Raw genomic sequence first — 22217 nt, 5'->3', positions numbered from 1 at the left:
TCATTCTACTAGATCAACTAGTGATCGGTGATCGGTGATTTGTTTTTTTTAATCAAAGATGTTGACCTTATCAAATAGGGTCATTTTGACCCAACTAAATAGAATCGTCATAAGATATAGACGTACATGTACTCACCCATATATTTATATGTAAATGAATTTATTTATATTTTATCCTTTATTTTTAAACTGTGGATTAAAATTATAAAAAAAATATGCTTTTAAATGTACGTGATTGTATCGTCTCAATTTTTTCTTTCTCCATCAAAACTCTAAATCAACCTTGATGTAGTTTATTAATTATTTCCTTCACTCAATGAAACGGAAGTATCCCAACACCTTTTATGGATTCCAATGAGATGAGGTAAACTATAATAATATCTTCGTGCCTACCCCTTAGATGATATATACATCATTAACATAATTCAATAAAGTTATAAAAAAAATCTTGTTCCTAATCCGACAGTTATAAATAAATGCAAAAGAACTCTTTAATCCCCTGCATCTATAACTTTCATCAATGCGACTTTCTTTAAACAATTATTATTAATTAAACAATATAATTCTTCAATCATCTATATTTATAGTTTCTTAAGAATCAAATTCATAAAAAATTATAAACATAAAGAACTACCAAAGTATTGGCTTTTTATATAAATATTAGGACAACAAATAACGATAAAATTGGAGGAAGTTGGGGAGACTTAGTTTTTCAAATAAAAATAGTATAGAGACTTAATTTCACAAAAAAATATAGTATAAGGACTATATTTTAAATTCCAAAATAGTACACGAACTTATATATTTAAACCAAAAATTATAGCATAAAAAATCCACTTAATGGTATCCAGGCTAATGTACACTCAAATTCAACACAAATAACGAGTTTTGCTTGTAGGGATACAAATCAGTAAAAATGAGGTCGCTAAATTGCTAAATAGAACAAATGATGTAATTAAGAACCAAGTGTATGGCAAACTCCCTATAGAAAGAGTCTAAAGACAAATATAGGACTATGGAAATCAAATAAGTTACCTTTACCATCTAGTGACTGTAAATATATATCTTCACTCGGTTCCTCTCTTACTCCGGTTTGCGTTGCATACTCTAATGCCATCTGGTAATCCACCTGAAAATACGACACCGTTAAACATCAATATTTTCCAGGATGAACATATGGGATTGTACCAGTGCTGGAAGATGTTTACTCCGGGCAGCAAACAACAATAACTCACCTTTTCCACATGTTCAGTGAGCTTTTCCTTTAGTGTCTCGTTAGTAATTGAATGATCAGATACTTTTCGAAGAATGTCTGCATCCCCCTCCTCATAACGTTTCTTTTTTGACACATGAGACCTTGCCATTTCTTTCAAAACATCATAAACGGCATTCGTGGCATCGGGGATGTACCTGGAGATGGATTGTTGTTATATTTGGTATCTGTTTAAGCTAAATGAAGAAGAAATACCATTTGGATAGGATAGGGGATTTGAATTTACTTGCTCAAATTTCGTTTTCTCTCTTGCTGTTCGCGAGCCTGCATTTTCTTTACTATTTTTGACTTAAGCTGGATGCAGCACTGCTGAATTGCAGACTGAAAATAAAGGGTTGCTAGATTATTCATTATATTCGTAATGAAAACTTGGATGCAGAAATTAGAAAAGCAGAAAACTTTCTCACTTTGACAGCACTGGCTATTTCGCTGATATCATCCCCAATGTATTCCTTTCCAGTCCCTTTAAATGGGATTTTTGTGCTTACGATACTCACAAAGACGCCGATTTTATCTTGAGTTTGGTTGATCTTGTAATTATTCCAACTGAATATTTGATTAGAAGAACTGTTTACAACTCACATTGTTTTTTTATGACAGTTTAATTGTAATAAGCCAATAAACAGTTCACAATCATGACCTAAAGCAAAAGAATTGCACGTGGTATATTTTACCTGATTCTCTTCAGCGCGGTCCTTGTGACAACATCACCACCTTGCTCAAAAAGAAGTGGTATTCGATTTGCAAATCGGAAAATATTCAAACCCTGTAATTTAGGGAGTATTCGTTAGTTCAATTTTCTTGCCTGATAGCTTTGGAGCACTAACAAAATTTTACTTGTAAAATATCTCAACCCTGCCACTACCATTGACATTGGTTTCGAGAGATGATAGAAATGACAGATTGCTAGAACAACGAAGAATTCAAATATAGATTGCTTCGTTCATTCACTCTGGAACTTTTTGCCTTTTACCTTGCTAATTTGAAATGACAGAACTAAATAAACTCAAGTCTCAGGAAAGCAGGAACTTGCCTGTTTAACATCTTTTCCACCCACACTAACACCAGCTTCCACAATGAACGGGTGTCCCTCAAAAACTTGAGCACTGTATAAAATTGTAAAATATTCAATCATTTAGGAAAAGAAAACTTATCCGACATTTCTTAGCCAGGTGTATAATTGATCCAAGTAGAAATCAGCCCACCGGGACAAACCTGCCAGAATAAGTTGCAACCATGTCAGGGTGTAGCTCCTTTATAATTCCTAAGCGAAGGTTGTACTCACCTGCAGGGCTTAGACACTGAAAAAAGCATTGAAGTTAAGAAGGGAGGTGCTTTGGAATGAAAGATGTAGTAATAAATTTAATAGCAAGGCAGTTGTATTATATAGCTTAGAAGACAGAAAACTGAACTATCAAAGAAATATAGCTTACATCACCACTGGGGTCATCAAATTTGGCTTGACGAAATAACTGGTGAATGCGAACTATTTGCTGATCGGTTAGAGATTTAACGGCCATTTTTGGACTAAATTCTGGACCCATTTCTCCTAAAGAGTGAGCAAAACAATCACAATACAGCTCAGTTTAAGCATCTAAAGATTAACCAATATCGACCAAGGAACATATAAGAATATTTCATATTTTATCAATCTATCAACACTTGAAACAACTTCAACACCAACCACATTTTAACTAATCCTAGTTCAATATAGAAAAAGTTGCAGCACCAACCAAATAGAAACAAGCTACTATTGACCACCTCATAGAATATTAATCCACAATAGCAGAAGTACTGTTCAGTAATAACTCCTGCCCTTCAGAAAAATGCCAACCCTCATTGAATCAACGTAATCATAAATGTTCCCAATCTCTACTAAAAAATGATTACATATCAGATATACAAGAAACTCAAAGTGATAGAACCAATGCCTTGTTAACATTTATTTTGTAAGATACCTTAGTGCATCATTTTGACAACTCTGTAACTAGTAAAAAGAAATAGAAAGGGTAAAAAATGCAGTTGACCTCAACAAGATAAGAAATAACACAAAGACATTCTTACTAGAATGGGGTAAAAAGGTAAAAGAAAGAACTCTCAGAGGAATGAAAAGATAATAACAAAAAACAATTCCCAAGCTAGATCTCAACAAGATAAGAAATGCCATTATGACATTCTCACTAGAATGTGGTAAAGAGGTAAAAGGATAAACTCTCAGAGGAATGAAAAGATAAGAAAAGCATTCCCAAACTATATCTCCAAAAATTTCTTACCAATTAATCTCTCAGCAAGAGGTTTCCCAATATTAACAAATTCATGCTGAAGAAATTGCAAAAGGTTTGGCTTTGAAGTTTCAGCAATAAGACGCTTGATTAGTAGTATGTCAACAGATGAAGGATGGTGCTTTGTCTCAACAGGGACTGGAGGCACTGCATCTGTTCTCCGTGCAAACTTTATAGTGATATTTTTACTGCATAAGGAAAACATAAAAAATTTAAACACAGGTGAGCAAAATTATGTGCTTGTGAAGACTGATTGAGATAGAGAGAGAGCATACTCAGGGGTGTCCGATACAAACTTAAACAGAAATTGAGCATAGGGGGTGATAACAGCCATTTGTCTCATATAATGCAATATTTTGGACTGCAAATACAAACAGAATGATCATTTAGCTAATGAAACAAAGGAGTACCAACTGCTACTTTCAGTCATCAAGAAACATTAAAATGCAGAGGCATCTATGAAACTCAAATAAAATAATAAGCAGCTGCTGCATACACGGTATGTTGTCCAATTTCCCTCGATGACCACTTGAATTTCTGCTCCATGCCATTTATCCTTGTTGTCACGTTTTTCATGCAAATGAATGTGAGGAATGTTCCTGAAATTAAAAATGCCATTATGGTACAACCATTCACCAACGACAAGAACTACTTACCGTCAAATAAATTGTGGGTTTTCAAACAAACTATAACCCTCAGAATAGATACAGAGACAAGAATTCAGAGTTTATACATCTTCATGAAGAAAAAATATCCTAGAGTGAAAAACGCAGAGATAAATCAAATGAATGTTTGTGGTTTATATATATCAAAGAAACATTTGTGTTATTGAGATAATTAAAATAAACCTTGCATTTAGATCATACCTATGAATGTCAATATCCAACCTACAGAATGAGATATAATTTTGACCCCTCATTGATGATGAGATGTCAATTGGCAGGCCGGTACTCATTTTGGACCAAATTAAGGCCTGCATGAAAGTAACTTCCACAAATTCAATATGTACCAAACCACAATAGTCAGATAGAGAAGTAGGAGCCAAATTACATAAGCTATTCTCTTAACAGCTTTGTTCAATATCATATGCGGGGAAATTTAAATTGAATTGCTTTGAGTTATCATGTCCTATGGGCATCCCACTGCTTGTTCCAGACATTGAATGGTTTCAAAGAGGACAATATTGGCACAATAATGATTGATTTAAAATTGTGAAATGAGAGGATTCAGTAAAATCCAAAAGGCATGCAGCATTTTATTGAAGGGAGTATTCAAATTAATACACTGACACCTAAGGTGCAAGATAAATCACAACTAAACACAAGCAACCTACAGTACAACCAGCATTAAAAAAGTCAAGCGAATATAATGAACATGTTATGCATATATCTATGTCAAATTAAATACTGAAATTAAAGTAAGGAACACATGTCAGAAGTATAACCATTTTTGCACCAAGACCAAACTTCCCACGTGTCTGTTTCAAGCCATATTTCGTGCCAGACAGAACTGCATAAATGAGCATTCAGGCAGGGATTAAAATGGAGGTGGAAAAAATTATCTACAATATGAAAAACAATCAAACTAGAGCCAATCAGGAACTTAATATCATAAGTAATTTGAACCTCGACCAAACATGTTTGGGATGTCATCATGTGGCATGCCTCTTCCATTGTCCTGCATTTCAAATCAACACCAGTCAAGAGATTTAGGCCTAAGGGAAAAATTTAGAACAAATCAAAGAACTAAAAAAGGAAAAATCCAATATGGTAAGCAGGGTTGAGATGGTGGTAATTATACCTTGCATGTCACCCTGTAAAAAGAAGCTTCACCTCGACCCTTGGCACCCTTGGAAACTGTATGTTCCTTGACTTTCTTCCCCAGGGAAGCATTCTTTGCTTGTATTTCTTGAGCTCGAGCTTCTTTTGCCAATCTTTTCTGAACGAGTGAAAACAAATTGGAGCAGGAGAGTGTGAGATGACTAACAAACAGCTAAGAGAAGAGTTTTTATATTCCTTACTACAACAAATTGTGTGCATAAAAAGCAGTTGAAAGAAAATCTAACCACTTCAACACATCAAGTGAACTTAACACATAAAACTCCAAAACATATGCAAAATCTGAAGTACCCTACGCTCTACATAGTTCAATCAGGAAGTTAAAAACAAAAGAGAAAGCATATTAGAAGGTGCAGATACCTCACGGGCCTTAGCTGTCTCATAATCATCATATAATGCTTCATCAATACGTTCTCTATCAACAAGCCCAATCATGGAATTGAACTTGCTTTTGATGATCTCTTCTCTGCAACAGCAATGTGGACTTAGGCAGAAAATAAATAAACATATATTCACAAATAAAATGATAGCTGAAAGCATTTTCCAATGTATTTCCAGCAAAGACCAGAAGCTTACATTGTTATTTCTATCACCGGAAGCTCAGATATTGACTCTGCTGAATCTAGAGCGTTTTCAACAAATTCTCGAACAGTCGTGTATAGACATTTCCCAGGCTGAAATTCAAACATAAGTAAATCATACCTTATATAAAATCTTTAATGAAATCACTTAAAAAAATTGCAATGAGCTTCCATGATCTGTACTTAAATTTATAATATAATAATTGCAAAATTACAAAAATCTTTTACACTGAATCTGATTTTACCAATCAAAAAGTTATATAATGAAATGCATCTTTAATTTTTTTTTCTTCAATATTTTCAAGAGCTACTTTCGACTAATTACAATTTCAGGTAAACTAACATAATAACAAAAGAAAATTAAATTGCAGAAAGAAAAAAAGAAGAGAAAAACGTAACTGACATTATCAAATCCAGCAATGTTCTTGTTCTCGGCAAAGAATTCGGCAGGAGACTCTGCATAATCCACACGATTTTTTTAAAAGGAAAAAAGCAAATAATCTCAGTATTGATCCATCTATGTACACATACACGCATGCACATATTTTTGGTAAATCGGCACATACTTTGCTTGAGAATGCTTTCTTTAGCTTTTTTGGGAGTTTTTGATTTGCCTTTCTTTGTTTCAATTGGACTTTCACTTTCCATTTGAAATTCTCGAAGAAAAAAATGAAAAAAAAAATAAGTTAACAAAAAATCATGATAAAATTTTCAGAAACCAAAAATAATAATAGCAGAATCAAGGCAACAGTAGGGAATTTGAGAAATGTTCGAGCAAAGAAGACGAGGGAAAGCTAGGGTTAGTAAAGCAAACTGTGATACCGTACGGTCATCTGTATAATAAATTATTGTGCGCGCCATTTATCCGTTTCATACTGTCCCGCCAAAGATTGTGTGTTTTGTTTTTCCGCGAAGTTTAGGCTAGGCGCTGCTGATTGCTAATGGGATCTCGGTATTTGGAATTAGAATTGTAGTTGAGACTGGATTTTTATGCGAAATGTGAATTAAAAAAAGTATTTGAAATTATTTCAATTTATTTAAATTCATATTATTATAATTTAATGTGAATTCTGAAATAAAATAAATTTTAAATAATATTGTATGAAATTATTTTAATTTTTTAAAATTCATATCATAAAGGATGTTGTGACCAGGATGAATCATTAGAAGAATGTTGATGAAACCCTCTTTAATAACCTTCTAAATATGATTACGAATTTGATCGATTTCGAAATTAATAAAACTATAGTTGTCTAACGCTAAGTGATGTATTTAAAAAAAATTCAATGTTATCATTTTTTTCTATTTACGCTTTAAATTGTCTTTTAACAATTAAAATCTTAACGTTTCAATTTTTTCAAATGAATTCTTTTTAAATTATCACTGACAATCAATATTTTTGATAACGTGATATTTTTAAGGACATAACATAACGAGATAAAATTGAGATTTTTGGGGTGCTAAAAACGCATTTTTATTGTTCAGAATATATTTATGATATTAAAAATAAATGTCAAAAAATAGTTTATAATTAAATCTCCCATTCCATATTTTCACTCCAATAAGGTAAGGAAACCATCCCTCATTTAAGGGCATTTTTTTAAATAAAAAAAATACCATGTTCAAGTTCAAAATACATTGCAATCATATTTTATCAAAGAAATCCCCATTAAACAAGAACGCATAAAACTGGTTAAAGTCACCTGAAAGTAAATAAATATTAACAGAGCTCGAACTCAAAAAACTAATTCCATGAATGCTGCACCACCTAGGATGATGATAATAGACAGTACAGTCTGTAGTAAATAGAATATCTATGAGCTAGGATGACGATAAGAGACATTACAGTCTTTTGTAAATAGAATATCTTACAATCTGGCCATAGTTAGCATGAATGGGACATATTTCGGATACGAAAGAAGTACATCCCAAACCTAGAATAGATGAAAATGAGCTTTAATAAGCAAAATGGAGAAACAAAAGTTTGTGAATAGGCTTAGCATTGGCTTACCATGTCAATAAATGCAAATGCCTATCATCTTCTTAATCTTAAGGGCATTTTCTTTGTATATATGAAGTTCCATGTTCTTCATACCTGTAAGATGAATGCACTTAAAATTAAGTAATTTACAATAACTTACTATATGATTACTTCTACTGATGTCGGTAACATCGAGATTGCAATATGAAAAGTTAAACATGATGCTTACTCGGAATTCGAGAACCACATTTGCTGGAATGAACCAAGAGATGCCAAGATACTCCCTCCTATCCAAACACTGTTTCATTCATGTTAACAGAATTTAGTAAGAGCAAGAAAAAAACAAAAATTCTTACTGAAAATTTAAACAAGCTTATGCTAAAATAGCAAATAGAAAAGGTAATAAGTTCTTATAATCAATAGAAGGTAATTACTATGGTTTTTAATCATTCATCTTATATATTCATGAATTCTATATTTTTTACTCTTGGAACTTTCTGTTCACTATAAATCCTCGAAGCTTGGGCAAACATCTTAGTAATAGCTCCTCCTCCAGATATTTCAGCTTTTTCAATTACGTAGTCAGCTGTACTTGAACCTCCTTGTTAGTTGTCTCTTATTTCAATGATTTGCTATATCTCTTGCAAAGGAAATGGTGCATGCATTCACATAAGACCTTTTTGGCTTCTTGATCATCTCCACTCAACATGAACCATAAAAATGGAATCTCATTCATCTTCCTACCGATAAGACCTTACAACTGCAAGTTGGTTTCTAAGATACAATCATGTTTATGAACATATCAAGTGCCTAAAAGTGGTTACTGGTTCTTGCATTACTAGGGAGTACATGATCAACAACAAGGTACAAGTCCAAAAAATTATATAACAAGGGGGACACATGGAACTTGTATCATATACTTGCTGATGAGATTCAACAATACTACTTTAACCAAAAACAAAACAGATAAAATAAATTGGGTAGAACCCAAAAAAAAAAATTAAACCACAACAAACTTTTTTTTTGAAAGGTAAACAGTTTTATTAATATCAAAGAAAGACTTGCATTGTTAGGGGCCCTCATTAAAAAACCTCCCTAAACCTAAATGGAGGAAAAAGAGTACACCCTAGACAATGACAAAATAGCAACACTTAGCCTCCTTATAAAATCATAAATAGAGTACAACCTGAATCTTCTTTCTGTTGCATTTCCACTCGCCAATAACTCTAGCAGCATGAGGAGATTCCTTCATATAGACAGACAATGATAGTGTTAATTTGTTACCAAAATTTTTATTCTACCAACATGCAGAATTATGACAGAAACTGTGGTGATATGAAATCATGTTCTCAAGGATTATGTCAAAACATCAACAACTGCTAAAACATGAAATCAAGCTTTAGGATCATAAATAGAGTAAAAAAACACTTGTGCAGGAATGGAAAACAAAAAAGAATACCTCTAGCAAGTCTTTCTCAAGTCGTTCTTTCAATTGTTGCATTGATGCTGTGCCACCAGCAAGCTGCAATATAAAGGAATAACAGAAGTGATAATATCAGTTATGCAAAAAGATCTGACCTAAAAGATCATCCATGTTTATCAATTAAATTATTAATACACATTTCATCCAGTCAAATAAGCTACTTGTTTTGGAATATGATATTCAAAAGAGAAACATGAGATGAAAAAATTTATCAGGACACTGGAGTACGGGCTTGCTTGGGTGTGATTGTCTTACCAATATACTGCCAAACAATTCTTTCCGGATGTCCACATCACATCTATTGATGCTTTCTATGACCTGCAAAAAATTGAAAAAATGCTTAATTAAATAATCCTTGTAAAAATACAATGTCCATTGAAAGGAGTAAAAAGAGGTTGATATTAAAGGCAGAATGCATGAAGTAAATTAGCATACCATTTGTGGCAAACCACGAGCAGGTGAATAAATCTCAGTAAAATTGTCCATTCCAGGAATCGTCTAGTAACAAACAGGAAATCAGAAAAAATATCAACATACACACTAACTTACTAATGGAAGAATATACTCTAGTTATGCATGGAAAATAATAAATAAACTACAAAAAAAAAACTTTAAATTGATTCTTCATATTCATTTTATCAACAAGAATTACAGGTCAGCCAAGAAACCAAAAGTAACCGATTGAAAGAAGCAATGAATTCAGAGACGGATGATATCAACAAATTAATTAAGAAAATTCCAAATCCAGCAGCAATTCCAGGAATACCATTCCTTAAGGTAATAATCAAACTTATTCCCAACGGTCTATAAATGCCAGAGGAATAAGAATGCTAGACCAACCAAGTTAAGGCAAGACTCCTTACATATTTCATTAAGACAAACCTAAGAACTAAGGATCATTTCATACCAATCTTATACAACAGAAAAAGTTGCAATTTTAAAACCATGCACATTAGATAAATCCAGAATAAGCACTTCACAAATAGACAAGATAAGAGGTCCTATCATTGTTATAAAAAAAAGTGCACAATGCATATATATTTAGGACAAAAAGCTGCAGACTGAATACACGCTCAAAAGAACATCAATTGACTATAAACATGCTGATGAAGCATGTTGGAAATAAGTGCTTATGGATTAAGCTCCTTAAGATTTTATTTTTGTTAATTTACTACATTTTAGGAGTTTATTTGTAAAAAGCTAGATATAAGCTTTCTTTTCTTTATGTTGGCTATTTTGCATTCTTTAGTGTTACAATTATTTTCTAAGTATTAGACCTTTAGAGTTACACTGGTATTTGACATGGAAACAAGGATTTAACGTTCAATATCTGGCAGCTTTAAATCATGAAAATTTTGATGGAGTTTTGATTTCTTTCACCTAGGATCATTTTGCTTTCCACTCCTGATTGTTCTATTTCTTTCCGAAACCCTCTTTTCCCCAAATTTCTTCTATCTCTTTTTTTTCTTCTCATATCACTGTTTCACACTTTTTCCCTTCTAGTCCAACAACACGTGCTAATGTCCCCAACAGAACTTGGATAAAAAAAATTAACAAAAAAATGTAACTGCAAGTGCACAAAAAGCATGAAAGAAAATGAAATCAGGATCCCCAAATTTTGAAGACCACCTACCTGAGCCAAAGATGGGTTAAACAGAATATCAGGGATCTTGAATCTATCAGCACCAATTTCAATTGTCCTGAATTAAAATAAAAGAAAATGCAGGATCAATTAATATAAGTAATAATAGAAACAGAAATCCAAGGACTATTTTGTCATAGCTAAACAGGATTAGACAATCCTGTTGATACTACAAGTTGTATGGTGAATGCAAAGGGTTCAAAAAAAGCACAAACATTGTTTATACTTTATAGTTCAACTCAAGGATGATAGCAAACAGAACAAAAGCAACCTAATTATGACAACAAAACGGTTCTAATAAACTAATAAGGAACTCACTGGCCATCGGGAAGCTCATATGAGGTCATTGGGATATTTGAATATGAACTTTCTGCAAAGGAAAAGGCAGCATACAGCTGTATAATCAAATCAATAATATCATTCGAAAGAGATTTTTTAAAAAGCATAATGCCATAAATATCAATCCAGCTACAGCAGACAAGAATATTTGAGATATTATTGAAGGCAGCTTCCATGACTATGAACATACATAAAATACAAACATAAAATAGGAATAAAAGGATGAAGTGGCATGACTTCATGATAAAAGAAGATGGAAAACGAATACAAACCATCATATGGAGTATCTGGAGCTCAACAGACACATTCCTTGATATCACTTGCGATCACTCTCTGTTGTAAGAAAATATAAAAAGGTATTAAAGGAACGAACTTGTCAATTTGGAAAGGGGTAACAATGATTAAAAACAAACCTGGGAATAAAGCTTGTAGGATTCTGTTGTGTGTGGCAAATCAACATCTACAGTCTAAGATTCTCAAAACAAAAGCAAAGAGAATTGTCAGAAAGCAATGTAGGTTATTTACTAGAAATTAATATGAAAAAGAAAAAGTGAAACAGCAACTGGAGAAAATTTCCGTCAGAGTACGTTGCAGTTTCAAGAAAACTATTTTTACTTTGGAAAATCAATTAATATAAGAACAAGACAAGCATCATTCTCTACCATATGGCAATGCTTTGAAGTTCTTTTGCCTTCTCTTTCTATAGCGTATATTTAAATAAGGGATTTTCCCCCATACCATTAGAAAAGAAGAGGAAGGGAACTTTTGTCAGTGTTTAATTTCTTTAAATATCACTCAGTGACTGTTAATATTCAAATCGCTGAAACATCACAGGAAGCAAGGAGTGATGCCATCTCCCACTTGCCACATTTGAGCAGCATTAAGGATTTCAAAACAAGTCTTGAAACTGATCATAAACCTTAATGGGTTTTTGTGCACCAGTGTTGTCAAAGAAAAAAGTCGAATAGTTTTTTGTTTAATTTCATTAGGACTGCCAGTGTTGTCAAAGAAGTTAAACTTAGGATGACATGTATGCATGAAATGCAAGAAGCAAAAGCAATTAATTGCATAAAACTTAAATGGGTTCCAGTGATATTCTAAAATACCTGGAACACCCCTGGTTGTATTTCTTTTCTCTTAAAAGAGTACCTTGGTTTTATCTACAAACATCAGGATAAAAACAGTTGAAATTGAAGCAATGAATGATACATGAATTCTCACATTATGCCATCACTTACCACGATGCCTTTGCTTTCCAAGCTTTTCATCAAGCAATCGGTAAGAAATTCACCTCCAATAGGAGAAGAAGACACTGCCTGTTTATTGCAAACAAAAAAGGTAACAGGGGAAAGGTAAAAACAAAAAAGACAGATCATCGGACTTGTAAAGGCTAGTAAGAATTAAAAAAAGTAATAAATCCAATGCTTAAAGATCTCATAGAAATAGAATTTCATCCAGCAGGAAGTTCATTTTCAGGATAAAAAAATTAAGAACATTGCAGAATTTTGCTCCCCCAGCAAATCATTACTTTGCAGAAGAAAAATGAAGAGAGTGTGCAACAATTAACTTATAAAGCCAAGGTGCATATTCCAGCCTCAGTTATAAAAATTTTTAATCGTAGGAATTTGCAACTCAACATAGCTGCTAACATATTGCCAACTCCTAGAATTTTGTCCTAATTCCTATTAAGAACCGCAAGATAAAAAATTCCCCCAGAAAAAGCTCCTCGATACACGAGCAAAACATTTAGTCCTTTCAAGACTAATTCAGAATTGAATAATTTTGGGGGAAAAAGGGCAATCTGAACAGCAAAGTAGAGGGAGAGAGAGAGCAATACCTTTTGAAGAACATAACCATCATGTACTGGGGCAACCATAGTTGATCCTCCACCACTAAAGGAATTAATAGTTATACAGAAAACATGTTAGCAAAAGAAAGCAAGGAAAATTGTACAACCAGTACAGAAAAGTGAAGATACTTCTTTTGTTCTATTTATATGTAAGTATACAAATGCAACTGATCCATATAACCTAGGTTCTCATAATTCAGTATCTAAACTATGAAAATAAGTAATCTTTCAAGGTTCTCTCACTTCTATACTGAATGTGATTTCTGTGGTTACTCTTACATGCAACTTCCAGTTTTCTATGTTCAACTTTTGACAGACTAATATTGATAGCTGGGTAGAAGTCCCAAAGGAAGCCAAAAGAAAGTGAATGGCATTAAAGCCACAAGGTATTAAAGCCACTCTCTGCTCACAGAAAAATTTAAGAATATAAAGTATACCTATCAATGACAACAGAGGTAGCAGATGTAAGAACCTGGCATAGAAAAGAATTTTAATCAAACCCCAATTATTAAAACGGAAAGAATTGGAAATGAGGAAAATAGTAATACCGCATTCTTGGCCAAAAACAGAGCAGGAACTTTGTACTTTTCAAACATGAGTTCCGCTGTCCTGTTAGATTTTAACAAAACCAAACAGCATGTTTTCAGATTGGGGGAAGAAAAAAGCGAAGAAAATTAACTAGCTTGATTGCTTGGAAATTCTAACTTTTCCCTCTGTTGTTGAGTGTTGGAAGAAGGTTCAGCAAGTAGCATTGGATGTTCCTTAGGATCAACAAGTAAACAATCCTTTAAAGCATGATCCCAGATGTTATCAACAATATCCCAGTCAACAACAACCCCATCCTTTAGGGGAGACACCACCTGGCGAATGCAAGCAGCTGTTAACTAACTAATGCATACACAAATAGTAAATACATAAATGAACTAATACCAAAAAATCAAGTATCATCAGCAAGGACCTCACCTCCATATGGTCACGGCGAAAACCCAAGGCTTGAGAGCCTACATACAATTTGCGTTTTCCTTTGGGTTCGTTGGAATCGGCATTATTGTTGTTAGTCTCGGAATCGTTGTTTTCTTTGTCATCACTAGCATCCATTTGATCAATGCACCCCACAACCTTAACAAACAAACAAAAGAACATAAAAAATGAAGAATTATGTGATTAGGTCAAAAAAGAAGAAGAAGAAAAAACAGAAGGCAACATCAAATTAGAAAGAAAGAAGCTAGGACTTGTCTTACAGAGGGAAATACAGCCTTGGGAGCATCTTCGCCAGCATAACCAGCTTTGCAAGTGTGAGACCCTAAGTCTATCACTATAGCCGATACTTCATCTGTGCATGTTGATTATTATGTATAGTTACTTAATTTTGAGATTCAAGACAAAAGTAGGCAACGCATCAAAGTAACAAAACACATACACACACAAAATGCTAAATGAGGCTCAACTTTATTTCAACTCACCCCCTCCATACATGGCTGAAACTCAGAGTGAAAACGAGCGATACTGGAGGGAACAGTTCGTAAATGTGGTTTCGCCAGTCACAGATAGGATGAAGAGACGGCGAAAGTGCGGTCGGCGGCGGCGGGAAGAGTTTCCTTGATTTTTTCTTTGATTGTGATTTGGGCTTTTTTAGGTTTGAACGGTTTCCAACTATCTTTTTCGAATTAGGTTTTTTTTGGGCCCTTTTACAAATTTAGGATCTATAATTTTTGTATGTATTTTTCATTAATTTTAAATAATATAAATTTATTCGGAAAACAAGTGTTTTCTGTTTTATATGATTAAATTTTTTTCCAATAAAAAAATTCTATTTTCTAATTTAGAGTTTATATTAATGATATTTTAATGTGATTCAACCGTTATGATGTGGGTAAAGCCATAAACGACCACTATAAATTGATAGTAAGAGAATTGATAGCAAGAGAATTGATAGTAAGAGAATTGATAGCAAGAGAATTGATAGTAAGAGATATCAGCTTTATCACTATCTTATTTAATTAGGCTGTAAACCGTTTGGCATTAGATCTATCAACTGCTGGTTAACAGTAGGAGCAATCATCTTCTGAAAATTTTAAATTATTATATATTTTAATATTTTAATTTTATAAATTCATTAACTCCTAATATTTTAAGAGTGTTGTACACTCTTTCCTACGTGTCTGATTATAAATAGGATTTTCGAACGAATGTGATAAGATGGTTACAACAAAAAGAAATGCACAAACTTTGATAATCGTGACTCTCATTTCTTTCTTTATGACACCAAAATATCTAAAGAAAAAAATCTTATGCAAATATGTATTTCAGGCAGTAACAGAATACTCATTAGATCATATGGCCTTGATGTTATCAATAAGCAGTAAACTATCAATAGCCGGTATGTTAGAATTCATTCTAAATTCTTGCAACTGTGTCTGTATGGATCCCCAACAGCCCATATGAAAGCCAACTTTTCATTGGTCTTTAATCTTTTATGGAAATGACTGTCAAGCAGAGTATATTTTTGCAGAATAAAGAGCTCGAGTCATAGTGATGCTGTAAAGCACGTTGTCACAAGGTAAATCCAGGCCGATTTATCATCTTCCTCGGGCTTCCCCTCCTAGAACTCGGCCTTTCTCTGCTTCTGCGTCATTTAATCTAATAAAAACTCAATGAAGATGGAAAAATCTAGAAATAAATGAATATACACACTGCATTCATGCATATATAATGTTAAAGATATATGAACATGAAACACCACAATCATATACAATGTTAAATAGAAGCTAACATTGTAAGTTTGGAACAGGGAGAAAGAATAAGTGATATCTGAGAGGACATTAGCAAACTAGCTGAGGAGCATGAACATCGGGTAAAAGGACAGTAACTTGGAAAGAAATTCTTGTGTGTGTGCATGAGAGAGAAGAGAGAATCCACTTTAACACTTTTGGTTCTAAAGGTTCTATTATCTACCTGAAAGGATTTCTAGCAGCATTATTATAAGGTAACATGTTTAGTTGTCTTTACATGAGCTGCATCATGGATCATGTTACCTAGAAAAGTAAACAAAAAAATATAGTACCCCACTCTTGTTTTGTTCATCACATGAAGTCACATGTAAAAAAACTAGGGAGATCAAGAGATGATTCAAATTAGAATGGTGCAACTTCTGCAGAGACTTACACTGCACAAAGAAAAATTAATTCAGGCCAAATGTAGCCATGGAAATAACCAAAAAAATGGAAACAAACAATGATTAGCACAAATATCACAGACAAGATGCTTGTGATCTTCTCAAAGAAACTCCATTATTATTATTTCTTACAGTTACAGGATACTGTGAATAAACTTTAATTTCAGCCCCAAGTCTACCACAAAACAAGACTTGAAGAAAAAAATAAGTCAGTATTGATAAGTAGCAGATACAGAAAAGAAAAGAAAGAGTAGAGATCCAATAGTCCTATCTATCTGACAGTAAAAGTAAGAATACTGCAAAAATGTTGAATGATAATTGGGCCTTTATTTCTCTTTCCTCCTCAGATCTCTAGGCAGTAGGAAAGCACTGGAGTCACTTGTTTTGGTTGGGATTTGAAGCACTCGGTGGTGCTTGTCTTAGGCTTGTCTCCAAAGGATCTTGAATGGCTTCACTCAACTTGTCTAGATTTGCAGAAATAGAAACAAAAGAACCTAGCAATCTCCTCGGTTGATTTCCAGCTCTTGGATGAGTCTTTCTCCAACAGCAGAGGGACAGCGGAGAACATATGAGTAAATTAAAGAGTATCAAGGCAAAGACAGCAAACGGAGCTCTATGAATGAATTTCATATTGATCTTCTGTTGGAAAAGAAATGTAATAGAGATGACTTCGGATCTAAGACATTGAGAGATATCTTCAGGAAAGGTGACACTGCATGTCTTACATGCTTCTGCTAAAGTCTTAAAATGAGTGTAATATATAAAAATGTTACTAGACAATAACTCCATACCTACTAAAAACACTGTTTCAAAGTTGAATATTCCTATCTTGACTAGGTATCATGTGCTTAAACTAAATACAATATCACAGCCCTATCTTGACTACGTATCATGTGCTTAAACTAAATACAATATCACAGCCCTATCTTGACTACGTATCATGTGCTTAAACTAAATTCAATATCGTAGCTAGTAAAGCAGGGCTATGGTATATTTAACTCAACTGGTTTTGATCACCAGATATAACGCATATCCGATCAGGTTCTAAAATAATGGAGCAAAGATACTCATAAGCACAATTATTCGCAGTATAACCAAACATCAGTATAGGTTAGAGAAAACTAAAGACAGCAAAGTAGGCTAGTAAGTCCATTAAAATAATCATAAATTGCATGTTGGGATTTCTACTAATAATGTAGATTATAATATCTTCTTGATCAGATTTATTCTTAATCATTTTTCTTTGTTACTTAAAGAAATGGGAACTCAGAAGCTGCTGATCATGTGACGCTGATTTGAAAAGCATTTTTCTGTGTCTTTTCTACAATCCTCAAATGTTAGATAACATGTCTCATGTGACCAATCACATGAAACCAAAATCAGTTGCATCATTTGCCTGTCCTAACCCTGTAACAAAAACAGCTAAAGTTAGCTGGGTAATCCTGCTTTCTGCTAAACAACCACTCATAATGTTTCTAGGAAAATGCCTTCCAATTGAGTCTTTTGAACTTCACTGTGGTTATAGCAGGGTCTTCTCCTTTCTAGCATAATCTCCTTTTTTTTTCCTGATTAAGTTTAACAGGCTTGTCAGCCATGATTGAGGACTGATGCACTTAATTTAATCTGAAACTTCTTCGGGTCTATTTGTATTCCTTGGTTTCAAGAGCTTACTGAACATAGAACAAGGATTTCAACTACGTGGCATAGTAAAGGAAGTCTATAACTGACAGACATTATTAAAGATTTTAAAAGCAAGTTGAAAAGACTTTTTTTCTATATTTGACAAGCTTTCACATCACTGATTAGTCAGCAGTCAAGTTCAATGGAGGGGAGGGAAGTTTACATGCATAATGACAGTTCCATCACCCTAGGAATGGTGATAGAAATAGAATAGGAACATCATCAATATAAAAAACTCTGCTCAAGGGACCCCTGAAATTAGTATTCAAAGGATTTATATATTACCAAAATCACTTGAAACAGCCTGGATTAACACTAAAGAAAAATGATTGATTCAAAACCAAATGCTTAGGCTGGGATTGACCAAAAGATAATACACAGGTGATGCTCCAAAGCTAAGGAAAAGAAAATTCACTCTTTCAGCAGACTTTTCCATCCATTTTATGAAAATAAAAAAAGTTGAGGTATTAAAGGTGTCAACCACTTTATGCCTTGAGGATAGCGTAGAGTGTGAACATCATTCAACTTTGAGAATATCTTCTACACATCCTGAGTCCAACATCAATGAGGATCTCTAAATTGAAGTCACATGATGAAATCAGAAAATTTGATTATTTATCTTCCAAGAATGAATTAATCAAAGTTTACATAGTCAAATCATTTGACACGATACTAGCTGCAACTCACTCTATTTCTTCATGATCAGACACTATTGAAGGATTCTCCTTACATACAACAGTATTATAACCAAAAAGTCTTGCAAAACAAGAAATTAACTGCCCGTGAATGACTTCTTCAGAAGGAAGCACGGTAGATGTCTCTCTACTCAAGGATGTAACTTCTTTATCTGCAATTCCACAAGGCACAATATGTTCAAAATACTTTAAATCAGAATCAATGTTGAATGCTAGCCCATGAGAGTTATTCCAAGTGATATCCGGACACCAATTGCACCGATCTTTCTTTCTCCAACCCAAACTCCTGTCTCACCCTTTTGGCCAGCACAAGCTTTCACACCATACAAGAATGACAATTCAATCATAGTCGACTCAAGTTTCACCACATAATTCCTGGCACCAAGCCCAATTTCACGAAGTGAAATAATAGGATATAGGATGGCTTGACGGGGACCATGAAATGTGATGTCTCCTCCCCTTCGCGTATAATGAAGCTCAGCTCCTATATTTTTCAATTCAGACGCAGGAATTAGCAGATTGTGATCAGTTTGTCGTTTTCCAAGTGTATATGTTGGTGGATGTTGCAGGGACAAGAGAGTATCAGGAATCCTACATAATTTTCTATCAGATACCAGCTTCTCCTGCAGCTTAAGTGCATCCAAGTAATTGACAAAGCCCATTTTCCACACCTCAAGTTTAAGTGGACCTCTCATTCCCTGTGGAATACAACATCAATGAGCACATTTATGATATCAACTATCCGGTACATCATAAACCTACTACTGCTCGAAGCATCTAATACTAAAAGGCATTGCAAAGACAATTCTTCACATGTAATGTTTAAGTTATTGTTAATTCACAAAAGAGCTTAGCCTTACAAGGATTTAGCCGACCTGCACTTAAACTGGGCCCAATCTTTTACTAAAAGGATTGAGCCGATCCTATAGTCTATATATTTTGGTTAAATACTTTTTTTAACCAGATATACAATAAACAATATCTTAAATACAAAAGTAAATGAGTAAACCCAACTCCAAATTCAGATCAGAAAATAACATTAGCATTGAAAACTTGAAATGATAATAGTCAAAAAAAAGTTTACCAACTCGCTGTTTTCCAACCACAACTACGTGGCAATACCCAAGGAGAAAATATGAAGCTTAATGCTCTACTTTAGTACTTTCTTAAACAATGTAAAGTTAAGGGTTAATAGTCTAGTGCCTCATTTCTTCTTTCTTTTTCTTATTCCTCCTTTCCTTTTTCTTTCTCGACCTAAATCCACCCAGAATCGGTCTCGCGCTGGCCGCCATTCTGGTCACTGTCGACCACTGTCATCAGAGGTCGACGAGTCTCAAAATATCTCACCATACTCGCCTCACCCTTTTGAACGCGAATCTTTTGTCCATTTAATCGAAAAACAACATAAACTCTATAAATCTAGCTTTGATACCAACATCGTTCATCATGCTTTGGTCACCATTCGCGTTGAGACCAGGGCCGAATGAAAGCTTTTCCTCTCCTTTTTTTAATCATTTGGTTTAGAACTTTATAAAAACCATCCTAAAAGGCATGACTCCAAATTAAAGTCTATATTTTTTGTATGCAACTGCAACAACCGGAACATTGGGAAATTTATGAGGTTGAAAAAGAAGTATTGAACAGAAAATAAACAAAAAATATGCCAGAAATTCAAGTTAACTTTACTTTACATCTCAAAGAAGCATTTTGTCATACACTTGGATACGAGTTTAAGGAAAACTGAATGTGTGTTGGGAATTGGACACAAAAGATAATACCAACAGCCTTACCTTTAGCAAAAAGCCAAATTTTCACCTCTTATCTTAATTTATTAATGAAGGAACGGAAAAGAAAGCTCAAATGAAGAAATCAAATGCGAAACAGTAAAAATAGCTCAACTATGTGTTAGATTTGCAGAGGACAAACCAGGTATCAGAGCTCGCTTCCTCTCTGAATTCTCTTATAGCGTTGAGTTGCTTTGATCTCAACAACTACTGGCCCCTGAAATTCTAGAAAATTTGTCATTATATCCTTTGAAATTTTAAAAATATAATTGGGCTCTTAAGTTTTGAAAAATTATCATTTAGTCTTTTAAGATTTTTTAAAATGATATTAGTCATCTTCAAATATTTGATTTTTTTAAATATATATATATATATATATAATTTTTAAGAAAATCATTAACATGATCAAACACATTTGACTAGCCGACTAAGTTGCTCATTTTCCCCCTAATATTTCTTTAGGTCATAGGTATAGATATCCACTAAGAGTACTCCCTCTCCTTCCTCTAGGATCTTCCTTCTCCTACCATTTAAGTAGGATTAGAGTTAGGTTTAGAATTTATCAAAAAAAAATAGTTAATATACACTAATATAGTGATGATGACAATTGCAAGTTCTTGCTATTACAAATTGTTAAATTGATGGATGGAAGTATAAATATGTAATTTTGACATTTGATTACTAAAAAGGTTAATATGTGTAAGTGCATAGTATTGATGACAATTACAAGTTGTTACATCGATGAATTGAAGTATGGATAAGTAATTTTAACATTTGGTGACTAAAAAGGTTAATTTTTGTAAATGTATAGTGATGATGACAATTGCGAATTATTACTATCACAAGTTATGACATTGATGAATGAAAGTTTAAATATGAAACTTTCAAATTTGGGACAAAAAAGGTTAGCTTATGTAAATATATGGATATGATGACGATCACAAGTTTACGTTGTTTCAAGTTGTTATTTTAAAAAATACAAATTTCATCCTTCAACTATCTTTGACTTTCATTTTGATCATTAAAATTTTAAAATTACAAAATTAATTGAATTGTTCCTATTTTTATCATTTCATAGTTAAATAATTATCGACATCATGATATGGCAACCTTCACCAAAACAACATAATTTTGGATCCCTATATAAGATCAAATTCTATCTAAAACGTCATTATTTAATTCCATATAAAAACTTTTTTATTCGTTTCTCTCACTTCTTTTTTATTCTTCTTCACATTTACTCCCTTTCGATCTAAACCAACATAAAATTCAACCACCACGTTGGTTGTTTAATTGAAAAATAATCCCAACTCAACAAATTTAAAGTTGATATCGTCATCGTACGTCATATTCTGATCATTATTTGTATTGATATCGATGTCGAATGAAAGTTTTTCCTCTCATTTTTCAGTACTTCTATTTAGATCATTGTAAAAAGATAATTAAATAATAATTTTTTATAATTTATTCTTAAAAAATTTAATTACTCTACAAAGTTGTGTGCTAAGATCCGTCATTAATAAGAGATGAAGCTAAGCTTATCATAACCCTTATCATTATGTAATGCACCTTCATAACCACTCTTAGTAGAAAAATAATTGATCTATCAATATTA

At 33.3% G+C, this 22217-nt stretch overlaps 1 protein-coding gene, 1 long non-coding RNA gene and 2 pseudogenes across 2 annotated transcripts; 1 reads left to right on the top strand and 3 right to left on the bottom strand.

Annotated features, from left to right (window-relative positions):
• Positions 1 to 869: 869 nt before the first annotated feature.
• Positions 870 to 6844, bottom strand: LOC120161568 (DNA topoisomerase 6 subunit B). Its single transcript, XM_039171794.1, has 19 exons — positions 6541 to 6844; positions 6378 to 6430; positions 5970 to 6067; positions 5754 to 5859; positions 5356 to 5493; positions 5181 to 5232; positions 5000 to 5064; positions 4422 to 4528; positions 4052 to 4154; positions 3831 to 3916; positions 3547 to 3743; positions 2707 to 2822; positions 2489 to 2574; positions 2307 to 2379; positions 1948 to 2039; positions 1681 to 1819; positions 1500 to 1594; positions 1236 to 1410; positions 870 to 1129 (listed from the first exon to the last, which is right to left on the bottom strand). Exons 1-19 carry the CDS (start codon positions 6620 to 6622, stop codon positions 983 to 985), a joined length of 2010 nt encoding a protein of 669 aa, XP_039027725.1. The 5' UTR covers positions 6623 to 6844; the 3' UTR covers positions 870 to 982.
• Positions 6845 to 7718: 874 nt separating this feature from the next.
• Positions 7719 to 7926, top strand: LOC120161404. The gene is made up of 2 exons (XR_005519482.1): positions 7719 to 7772; positions 7812 to 7926. It is a non-coding gene; the product is annotated as an uncharacterized LOC120161404 (long non-coding RNA).
• Positions 7927 to 7975: 49 nt separating this feature from the next.
• On the bottom strand, positions 7976 to 14923 carry LOC120161401 (annotated as a pseudogene).
• Positions 14924 to 18768: 3845 nt separating this feature from the next.
• LOC120161616 lies at positions 18769 to 19540 on the bottom strand (annotated as a pseudogene).
• Positions 19541 to 22217: the final 2677 nt, after the last annotated feature.

The sequence above is a fragment of the Hibiscus syriacus genome, unplaced genomic scaffold, assembly GCF_006381635.1.
Source record: "Hibiscus syriacus cultivar Baekdansim isolate YM2019G1 unplaced genomic scaffold, ASM638163v2 tig00111402_pilon, whole genome shotgun sequence".
Classification (NCBI taxonomy): Eukaryota; Viridiplantae; Streptophyta; class Magnoliopsida; order Malvales; family Malvaceae; genus Hibiscus; species Hibiscus syriacus.
Note: the sequence above shows the minus strand (reverse complement) of the source record. Positions and strands in the feature narration are given on the sequence as shown.